The 11787-nt window shown below is 35.4% G+C and overlaps 2 protein-coding genes and 1 pseudogene across 2 annotated transcripts; all 3 read right to left on the bottom strand.

Annotated features, from left to right (window-relative positions):
• Nucleotides 1-229, bottom strand: part of LOC137728563 (polyphenol oxidase I, chloroplastic-like) — a 6927-nt pseudogene extending 6698 nt beyond the window's left edge.
• A 1732-nt stretch (nt 230-1961) lies between these two features.
• Nucleotides 1962-2422, bottom strand: LOC148693884 (polyphenol oxidase, chloroplastic-like). The gene is made up of 2 exons (XM_088678130.1): nt 2403-2422; nt 1962-2292 (listed from the first exon to the last, which is right to left on the bottom strand). Exons 1-2 carry the CDS (start codon nt 2420-2422, stop codon nt 1962-1964), a joined length of 351 nt encoding a protein of 116 aa, XP_088534256.1.
• A 64-nt stretch (nt 2423-2486) lies between these two features.
• Nucleotides 2487-4328, bottom strand: LOC137728562 (polyphenol oxidase, chloroplastic-like). The gene has a single exon (XM_068467314.2). The coding sequence runs from the start codon at nt 4317-4319 to the stop codon at nt 2487-2489; it is 1833 nt and encodes a 610-aa protein (XP_068323415.2). The 5' UTR covers nt 4320-4328.
• Nucleotides 4329-11787: the final 7459 nt, after the last annotated feature.

Raw genomic sequence — 11787 nt, 5'->3', positions numbered from 1 at the left:
TCAGCATGTTTCTCCTGTCCAGTTTTCTATCGTCTTGGTTAATACCCTGTTCATCATCGCTCTTTCTTGCTTTGCATGGAGATCCATGCTTACCTTTTTCAACTAATGAACGATGTATTGGGAACAAAGGTCTAGGGAAACAAGTAAGGGAAGTTGAAGTATTAGAACAAATGGAAGAAGGGCGGTTAATAAGCGTAATGGCGGGTGCAAGTGGAAGAAATGAAGCCATGGCTTTATCAATTAGGTTTTTTCAGCTACATGCATATGTGCAGAAATGAAATCAAGTGTTCTCTTTATATAATGGCTGATCAAGGCATCGTATTTCCACACAGTACGTCGATCTGCTGACGTGCTTGTAGTAAATTTAATACTGAATGAGAGAAATGTTGTGAGTTATATGTGTAAATATTAATTAAATGTAAATAGTAGTCTTTTGTCTCACATCGATATTGTGTGTATTTAATACCAGTTGTAACTCATATATATACTTCACTTTGGAAGTATTGAATATACAAGAAATTCCTCAAATATTGGAATATATGGGAGTCCCTATTAATTATGCATTACTTTACACATTTTACATTTTTTGGAAACGTAAAATACCCCTATCACATGATTGATGTAAACAATTAATTTTATGCGGACCGAAAAAAATAAAAAAGAATGATTTTGCAAAAAGAAAAGGAGGAAAAAAAGGCATTAATGTTATTTGGTTACAAACTTAGGAAAATTTATACTCGATTTTTTGTGAGGTCAGTGTAACCATACACGTCATTAGCAAATTAACAAACTGAGGGAAGTTTGTGCATTTGGGCATTTGCGCGTCAAACCTCTCTGCAGTTGTGCCAGACCTAATAACTCTTCACGACCTAAAGTGGGTGATAAACCATGGTATTCATCTTCATTTGGAAGTGAAAGGTTTTAGGTTCGAATCTCGTAGATAGCGAATTCGATACCAAATTAGGCTGCCCATTATGTGGCTTAACCAAACTCCTCATCCCCTTAATATAAAAATATCAATGTACTAAAAAGAAGAGCAAGATCCCAAACAAACCTAGTCAATAATAAATCTAGACCAGGACATTCCAAGTCGATCCTTACGAATAAAACTAACTGAACAAGAATAAGGAGTATCAAAATAAAAATTACCTAAATCTAAGCCAAAACTATAGGTTGCTAAACTATCTATTACAAAATCCATTTTTCTATAAACACGCACTTTCAAGTCATTGGTTAATAGCAGTTATTGAAGGTCAAAACATTCGGGTGTAATTTAAAAATAAAAAATTAGAACCTCCTAATTCATCTTAAAATTGACTCCAAACCAACTTCCTCTTGGTGTAAAGTGTTTCGGCCTTTTTCCCTGCTCCTGCAGGGATCCAAATTTGAAGCTGAGTTGGGGTCGAACGTGTCCAAATCGTACACCATCATTCCATACAATGATCAGAATTGGTGCTCTATTGATAAAAGAAACAAAATGGTGATCTGGGTCAGGCCCGTTTGTTCCAAATTACAGGGCTAGCCCAATTTGCTATGATAACCAGGTTGGGTTGAGCCTGCGCAAGAATGAAATTTGCTGTAGTAAACGATGTTGTTTTGGAGGGTGAGAAATAATAATTTTATTTTTTTAACACCAATCAGGTTAATCATTTCTGATATTTGTTGTTAAACAGCAAATGAGAACAGAATTACATAATTGATTAATAAGAGACAATATAACAAAAACAAGTGTAATTTTTTAGTGTGACGGGAATACGATCTGGTATATTAAGTGTCATAATAAAAATAGTTGGATACTTGAAAAAAAAAATTAAACCACTTGTATATGACGTTCGGTATACTAGACCGTATTTCTGACACTACAAAATTTCTTCAAAAAACAACAATGCAAGCAACTAATTAAATACATGATTAAAATAGGAAAACTTAATTTAAGTGTTCTTTTTTTTTTTTTCAGAAACTCAATCTTGATCTGACGGATAGTACCGTTTGACATAGTTAGGGACCAAGGCAAACTTGATACCGTCGTCACCGTCAGCACTCAAGCCCTCCAGCAAGTTCGTTATCCCAAGTCGGAGGCTCGTCGTCACCGTCTTCCGCTTATGCGACAAATACATGAAGCTCCAAGCGAACTCGGACTTCTCGGGTCGACTCAGCGCGTCCTCGCCGTCGTTCACAAGAACGGCGAACTTCACGGCGTCGTCCGCTACGAACTTGATCCCCTGAATCGCCAGCACCTCCTCTTCCTTAACCGCCTTGGTCCCCGACTTCTTTGGCCGCGGTACGATCACACTGATCAGCGAGTCCAAAGTGATCGGAAACTCACTGAGTTCGACGACCCATTTTTACAATAGTAGTAACATGATATCCCACCCCGTAAGCATTTAGCGGGGTTTTATTACATTGATCGCGATCGACACATTGATTGATAGAAGAAACACGAAATTAAATAACAAATAAGTAGACAGAAAAGTTTGCCAATCAAATCAGAGAGCCTGATTCGGACAAGCAGAGAGCTCGATGGTTATGCAAGAAAGGGTGACCTTTCCTATCCCAACCCTAGGGACCAAAGTCACCACCACACTGCTGTCCTCTTCCGCACGCAAATCCTCCAACAGCTGTGTGATCCCTAACGTCAGCTTGGTTTGAATCTTTTCTTTGTGCCTGTGCGGGATATGCACAAAGCTCCCGGCAAACTCAGACTTGTCCAGTCCACTGGGCGAGTCCGCGTCATCATTCACGTACACATCAAACTTCACACTCTCGTTAGCTGGGAACCCAATCCCACCGACCACCAACACCTCCTGCTGTTTAGCCTTCTCAGAGTCGCTTCGCCTTCTCGGCACTGGCCTCGCCACCTCGACACTGATCGTGGAGTCCAAGGTAAACGGGAACTTGGTGTGATGCTCAGTAAATAAAACTTGTGGTTTTGTCTTGTTGGTTGGAAAGCGAGCGGTGGGCTTGAAGTTGTCATCAATCCATGGAATTTCAACGCTTTGGTATTCGTACCCAAGGAGGGCGGTGTCAAGAGAATCTCGGACCTTAACACGCATTAGCTGCTTGTTCTCGTCGTAGAATAGAAACTCGGTGTCGAGCCAATCAAGGTCCTTGATATCCTTGCCTCCGAATCTGTTTTTCCACAGGTACCACATGCGGTCCACGTTGGCATGGTGAGCGTAAAACACTGGATCTCTACCTGCAGAGTAGAATATCCCCATGTCCACCCCACCCTGGGTTGAGTCTTGAGTAGTGCCAGTCCAATCGTGGACGGTGTTATGGGGAACAAGCTCGATGTTGCCGGCTCCTGGATTTGGGTTGTCCCCTGCCCTGTAAGGATGGCCAAAGAATAAGCACCAGTCCCAGCGAGCACCACTCAACATTTTGTTGTGCATGGTGAAGAGATTATAATTCTCTATTGTGTCAGTGTCTCGGGTGTTGTTGTCCATGCCTAGCCCGTAGTTGAGGTCCACGATTGTCCCTGGACGCCGGTGCTTGTCATTTCGGTAGGGATCATAGAGAGGGTTAATTACACCATCCTCCTCAAATATGGTTGGCATGTACATCCCTTCTGGAGCATCCCAGTTCCAAAAGGGCAAAGCAAAATTAGGGTCGCGTTCCTTAATCAACGACGCCAGGATTCGCTCGTAGAAGTACAAGTACAAGCGGTGGAAGGGATAGAAAAGCCACGAGGAGTGCACTTGTATTTCTAATTTCTTTTCACCGTAATGATATGAGCCCTCACAATAGGCACAGTGAACATTAGCTTGGCTCCAGAAACTACGTGGATCGTTTATGTCAAGGGACTTCATGCGCCTAATGGCCTCTTTGTAGTTTGCTACATACACCCGGTCCTTCGCGGCATCCTGAGCTGCACGCCTCTTGCGTAGTATTGCGGGTTGTGACGCCGGTAGCTGAAAATCAATGATTTTGATTTTATCAGGTTTTGGCGGGCAACACTCTTGTGTTGGTATTTTGGGGTCGGTCGTCTCAGTGCACGTGTTTATGTCGGGCGGTGGAATTGGATCAGCAAATGCGAATCGGCTGGGGCCGAGACCGGCCGCGCCATATAGCCCTCCAGCTCCTAGACCAATCAGTACATTTCTCCTGTCTAATATTTTTCCCACATGAGGTGCCCTAGGGTCTTGGTTACTGGGGTTCTGATCACTATTAATTGTTGCTTTGCATGGCGGTAACCTACCCACAAAGCAAACCCTTGGTTTTCCAACTGAACAAGTGTTTTGGCACTTCTTTGGAAAAGGCTGAGGACGACGGAAGGAAGAGATGGAGGATAATGCAGATGTTCGCAAAGGAGAAGACATGGCTTAATTGGTTTTGCAGTTTCTACCTCTGCATCAATGAACGATAAGTGCCCTATTTACATAGTATTTTGGTCAGATTAAGTAATCATGGCCACACTATATATACATCCCGGTTTCAATATCCTAATAGATAGGGTGTTGGGTGTCTACCTATGCGTTCCGGGTTCGAAACTTCTAAATTATTATAATAGTTTCGAACTCTTTCCTCCTAATAATAGTAAAAAGAGAGATTATATTCACACACCACAAATTACTTCTCTCACACCTTTTTATTTTTTTAATTTTTTTCTATTATAATCTCTCTAATAAAAAAATAAAAAATTTGAAAACAAATGCACGCTACATGTACGTAGGCATCCTGACGGTTGCATCCAAAGTCATATATACAACATGTAAATTGAAAAACGTCGTATGGGAAACGGAACCTCTCCGGATCCATTCCTTCTGATCTACCAAATCAAGAGGATGCGTGCGTGAAAATTTAATCCAACGGATGAAGTTATTATAATTTTTAAAGTGAGCCCTTGTTTGTAACCATTGGATCAAATTTCAATGCACGGATTCCCCTGATTTGGTGGATTATGAGGAAGGGATCCGGAGATGATCCCTTCCCCGTCGTATGGATTACAGCGGTACCATACTTGTGTTATTGAATGAACTATATATTTAGTTAAACATTTTAGATATCTAATGGTAGTTGCATGCAGAGCGCTGTTTAACACTGGGTCCTTGTTTCTTCTTAAATGACAGAGAAACATGGATAAAAAACAAAAGAACTAATAATGAAAGAATAATATTTACAATACCTAATGGGAAAACTCACATATTCCACATTACATTACAAATAACGGATGTCATGTAAACTTTATAATCAGAACCATTCAATTTGTTAATATTCATTTGAAGATTATTTTTATGAAAAATTATTCGAATCAGAAATCATTTAATCATCTAAATATATCAAATAAATAGACGGTTCATTATTAATATGCTGATACTCATACCGTCGATTTGTTTCATACATATAGATGACTAAACGATATCCGATTCCAATGATATTTTTGTAGGAATGATCTTCAAATGAAAATAAAAAAATGAACGGTTCCGAACATAAAATTCTATACGATAAATATACGTTTTTCTAAAAAAGTATGATATTTTCATCCAATAGAGCCATAGAGGAATGTAAATATTATCCATAATAAAAAAGAAAGACCATAAATGATATTTTAGAAGGACCATATTTATAAATAAAAAAAGACCAAACAAAACATATGATAGACCATAAATGATATTTTAGAAGGACCATATTTATAAATAAAAAAAGACCAAACAAAACATATGATAGACCATAAATGATATTTTAGAAGGACCATATTTATAAATAAAAAAAAGACCAAACAAAACATATGATAGACCATAAATGATATTTTAAAAGGACCATATTTATAAATAAAAAAAGACCAAACAAAACATATGATATAATAGAAAAACACTGGTATGAAAATTGACAAAAACCAATAAATTTCATTCAATGGGAAATGATTTCACAACCCTTGCCCTAATAAGATTGGATTCCATTCCTGAATTTATTTTGAGCGGATCTCCCCCTCTTTTAAATTATGTAATTTTGCAAAATGAAAAAATAGATATATTTTTTAAATGGTGATGTGTAAGCATCGTGTAACACCATGATCGTGTTTACGTACATATAATGGGAATCTAACTAAAACATTGAAATACAATTACGAACTACTCATGTATTTGCTAAATATTAAAGAATCATAATGACTGTGGGACCTACACAAATTTAAAAATTCAATTCCTTATTTAGGAGAAATTGGATCTCTTGATAATAAGTGGTATTTGAATTCCCGAAAAATGAGTAATTGAAGAAATCCATTTTTCATACCCATAAGACCATCACATAGTCACTGAAATTCCCAAAAAAAGAAAAAAAAAAAAAAAAAAAAAAAAAACTCGTGCCCAGCGCTAGTCTGTCTCCTTCCCCTTCACTACCATCCCCTTCCTGCTTTCCCAAGGCCACAGACCCACCATCATCTTCCACAACAACCAGAAAACAAGATCAAGCGAAAGCTGAAGAAGAACCATTCCGCAGTTTTAGTTATTTTTTCAACAAAATGTCAAAAACCAAACTCCCCACACTCAAATCAACACAAAATCATAACCCTGTAAACTAAATCTTCAAAGAAATAGACTTCACCACAACCACCATTGCCCATACGTCACAAACTCACCATCAATTTCAAATTGTTGAAAGACGACAGAGGCAGAGATGGAGAGGAATGGTTGGGTTGAGGTCTGGTTGGTGAGTTTTTTATTTTTAGTTTTATATCAAATGACTTGATTTCCTGTTAGTTCTTATATATTTAAATGAATTAACAAACAACTTATATTCAAGGAGGATAATTCTCTCCCCTCTTAATCTCTCTCTTCTTTCCTCTCATCTTACTTAAACAGTTACAGCTACAATAACAACAACAAAAAAATAAGGAAAAAGAGGGAGCTTTCATGATGGTTGATTATGTGATTCCCCATTGCTTGACAAAACTTTAGAAGGGGGAGGCGTTGGGTGCAACTCTATATTCCCATGCTTGAGTTTTCTAATCTCTTGTTTAAAACTCACCGCCTCAACCGTTAAGTATTCAACTTGACGAGTTTGAGTAAGTGTGCCAACATTAAATACATGACTCGCATACTGAACATTAAAAACCAAAGAATACCATTGAAGATATTCTTAGCGCTAAGTAACACCGCCCCTCTATAAATATGTCGTCGACCAGATGGCACAGTACAGAAAAAAACAAAAACAAGGACTAAAAACAAATTGGACCAATATAATAATAATAATAATAATAATAATAATAATAATAATAATAATAATAATAATAATAAAACCTGAAAATGTTACTTTAGCTCTCAAAACTTAATTTTTTTCACATAAAACTTAACGTTACTCAAGGTCTCAAAGAAGACCTAGTAATTAGAATTCATATAAATAAATTCATTAATTATGTTTTACTTTATACATTTTACCTTTCACATTTTTTAGAAACCAAAAACACCTCTATTGCATGTTTGATGTATACAATTAATTCTGTTTGTACCATACTTGACCAATCCCGAAACTACTAAGCACCGGTCAACAGCATACCATCAAGGACGCACAAGACTTTTCCTCCAACCAGGAGGCCAATCACAACACGACACATGTCGGTATCAGAAGCCAATCACAGCGCGACACGTGTCGATATCAGAGGCCAATCACAACACAACACGTGTCAATGTCAGAACAAAGCTAGAAACTCTCTTCTATAAAGGGGGATCATTCTCCCACAATAATCCCTAATGTCATTTGTATTAAACTATTCACTAGAACTCACAAAAAAAGAGCTTGAACCTATGTATTTGTGTAAACCCTTCACAACTAATGAGAACTCCTCTACTCTGTGGACGTAGCCAATCTGGGTGAACCATGTACATCTTGTGTTATTTGCTTCCCTGTCTTTATTCATTTACATATTTATCCACACTAATGACCAGAGCAACCTAGTGAAGGTCACAAACTTGACACTTTCTGTTGTACCAAAGTCCTCGCCGATTTTGTGCATCAACAAATTCTAAGGAAAATTAATGAAAAGGGCTTGAAAGCTTTGAGTTTTAATGATAAGGACAAAATAAAGGGTAAAGTGAATACTACCAGGATTGACTTTTTAGTGTAAAACTATGGTTTTTCGTTAAAGTGAACAGTATCGTGAGCTTTTCGTTAAAACTTCCTTAATTCTATGCGAATTGTAAAAAAATAAAATTAATGATTTGCAAAAAGAAAATGAGGAAAAAGGGCATTAATAATGTTATTAGGTTACAAACTTAGGAAAATTTATTCACGATTTTGGGTCAGGTCAGTGTAACCATGTCATAAGCAAATTAACAAACTTAGGAAAGTTTGTGCTTTTGCATCATACCCCTCTGCAGCTGTGCTTGACGGAGTAGGATTTTATCCCCTTTTAATATCTCTCTCCTTTCCTCCTCTCATATTTAAACGGTTACGATTAAGCTACATCAACATCTTGTATTGATTTTTTTATAGAGAGAAAGACAACAAAAGAAGTGTGAGAGGAGGAGATTAGGAGAGGAGAGAACCCTACTGTGTGCTAGACCTAGAGTTATTAGGTCACAAAAAAGCGTTTTCTACAAGTTAATTATAATAATTAAATCATCTTCACGACCTAAAGTGGTTTTAATTAATCATCTTAACATTGTTTTGTCTTGGATTTAGCTTGAATACGATAAACCATAGCATTGAATAAATGTCGAATTACCTTTTTTTTTTTTTTTTTTTTTTTTTTTTTTTTTTTTTTTTTTTTGGTCTAAGTGAAAGTAGAAGATAGAAATTTAACTAAAAGGGGCACTTCTAACAATTCAAGCCTTTGTTTCGTGACAAATCAAGCCGATGTGTTAAACTTGTTACGGAAACCCCAATTTTGTCGCTTTTTTTTTTAATACTTTATTTATTTGTTTTCTAAACTATCTACAAAAAAAACCTTCTTTGTCAATCAAGATAGGATGAAAATACCAAATTAACTCTAACAAAAAAATAAAGAAAAATAACCAAAATAAAAGTTCTGGGCAATATAGTAAATGAATTTACTTCTTCTTTTTTTAAAGCCTCACAACCATGTAACCATATGCAAGTGGCCCTTTACCACATTGGTGAAAAGGAGTTGAGTCCTTGCATGACAGTGTGAGTTCGAACAACGTCGGTGGCTTTCTCTCAAATAAAATAAACTTTTTTTGTGACGAAATAGTTATCTAGAAACAGTCTCTGCAAAAATGATAACCCCTTTAGTGACGAAAAATCGTCGTCACCAAAAAACTTTAACGACCATATTATATTTTTGTAAATTTTATTTTAAATTTTTCTAATAAGCACATGCATAACATGTATCCAATTACTACTAGTATTAATAATCTAAACACTCATTCATACTAACAAAGATATGCAACTCAACATGGTTTTAGACAAAACAAAAATAAAGAAGGGACACTTAAGAATTTAACAAGAATTTTGTAAATACATAAACAAAGATGGGGCTTTTAGATACAGGTCCAAAAACATAGAGTGCTTTTAGGAGAGAGTCCAATTATCTAATTATATGTTTTTATTTCTTTTATACTCATTTTATATTTTCTAAAAATATTAAAAATCAATTAAAATCTTTTAATATTATGCATTTTCCAACTTCAAAAAATCTAATTAATATCTTATAACAAAAAAATATACTAACATAAATCTATCTGCAAAACATTCTGCCCTAACTCAAGTAACAAATATATGAATATATATTATACTTATACGTGAGAGATGAAACCTAACTAAAAGGTAGAAAAAACATAACATACCTACAAGTAAGACAGGTTGATTATAAAAAAGAATCTGTTATATAGGTAATAAATACAATTAACCTGTTATATAGGTTGATTATAAAAATTAAAAATAAAATCTATAAATGGGGTTTAAAGCAGGAGGAAAGAACAAGAAAAAACAAAAAATAAAAATAAAAATAAATAATCAAAGAGATAATTAGGAAGATATTTGATTTTTATAATAAATCTTATCTTTGAAGAGATAATTACTGATAATTAAATAATTAAATTTATAAAATTGGACTAATTTTAATAAACTAGACTATTCCTAGTATTGGCTAAAAAAATTGAACTTATATCAAGTTTCCCCAACAAAGATTAATACTAAAAATTTCAAATAAAATGGTTGAGAGTACGTGCTCCATGAGCCTATCCTCTCCCTTCATCAACAATGCTCGTCCAAGGTGGTATCCAATCCAAGTTAATTTTTAACAATGCGAAGATGTTAAATGTTAATTTGATAGCTTGCCAGTAGCCCTTTATTACAATGGTAAATATGAGTATTGTCTTTATACCACGACGTAGGTTCGAACTTTGCTGGCTCCCTAATCTAACAAATTTATCATTTGACAAAAAAAAAATGTTAATTTTATAGCTTACATGGCAATATCAGATTTTCTCTTCTTCGTACCCATATTTTCTTTTTTGTTATAAATAATATTTGTAGGATCCATTTAAAAAAAGAAATAAATTAAAATAAAATTTTAAGATCTATAATTGGTGTTGAAAAATATTTGACGTCACATTTTCTCATATGTCAAATTTGACATATGAAAATTCATATGTCAATCCATATAGGATTGACGGTTGGAGTTTATTCCTATTTTCAAATTTGATTACATGATATTTCACTTAAGATTTGACATCTCTTTTTGAGGTGGTTTTGGAGATTTTACTCTGTAATTAATGCTGAATTTTTTTATTTTTTTTATTTTTTTTGGTTGAAAGAGCAAATATTGATTAAGCAGAATAAATTATTATATTTGGGTAAAGCCAACCAGTCAGATTAACAGATAAGCAAAAAATCTTAAAAAATTGCGAAAGCTAAACAGGCCCAATAATGAAAAATACAAACAGTAATATGGAATGGATGTTTAGGCATATGCCATGCACGAGTCTGCAACGGGAAATTTTATTCAAATCCTTTTATCTTCTTTTTACATCCAATTCATACTTTTTTATCTTGAAATTCTGAATGTACAATTCTCTTCCTACACTTATAATGGAAAAAAATAAAAAAATAAAATTCCAGCACTTGGAAACTCCGATCACCCCACCTTTCCAAGGCCAGAAATCTGATGTTCCCAAATTTATGTCTCATTTCTAATATTTCGGCGCCTGTTTTATTTTTAACTCATGGTTTAACCGTGTCAATGTTAAATAATATTAAATATGTAAATAATTAAAAGTTAAAAAGTAAAACCAATCATCACTCCCACTACCCATCTACTATTCAACATCAACACCAATCCTTTGCCTGGATAACCCTTCATCTTCCGAAGCCTCATTTTCTCTCTCCTCGACTTTTTGTCTGTTCAATTTCCCAGCCCATCAAACAACAAATTTCATGTAAAGTTTGGTTTGAGGAAGCAAGGAAGAGATCTGATCGATCGATATAAACTCGATGAATCGACTCGATAACAAAAAACTGCGAGATCTTAATCGACGGGAACGCGGCTTCGACTCAATCCTCCTACACTGCTTCTCCGGTGAGAGATAGAAAGAGAGATTGGAAAGAAGCTTCAAGGACGGTGAGAATTGTCGTCGGCTTCGACTCAATACTTCCAGTGTTGAGTTTTGTTGTGTTTATTATTTTAATTTTCTTTAATGAATTAGAAAAGTTAACACTGTTAACTTTGAGTTAAGGCAAAGGACACGTGTTCAAAAATTAAAGAGGAGACATGGACGAGACACAAATTTGGGGACAGCAGATCCCTACCCCTTTCCAAACCCTAACCACCCCTAATTTCTCCCAATCCCAACCCCCCACCGCCACCTTCCCTATCATCTATAATGAAAA

The sequence above is a fragment of the Pyrus communis genome, chromosome 10, assembly GCF_041283825.1.
Source record: "Pyrus communis isolate YQ-2024b chromosome 10, ASM4128382v1, whole genome shotgun sequence".
Lineage (NCBI taxonomy): Eukaryota > Viridiplantae > Streptophyta > Magnoliopsida > Rosales > Rosaceae > Pyrus > Pyrus communis.
Note: the sequence above shows the minus strand (reverse complement) of the source record. Positions and strands in the feature narration are given on the sequence as shown.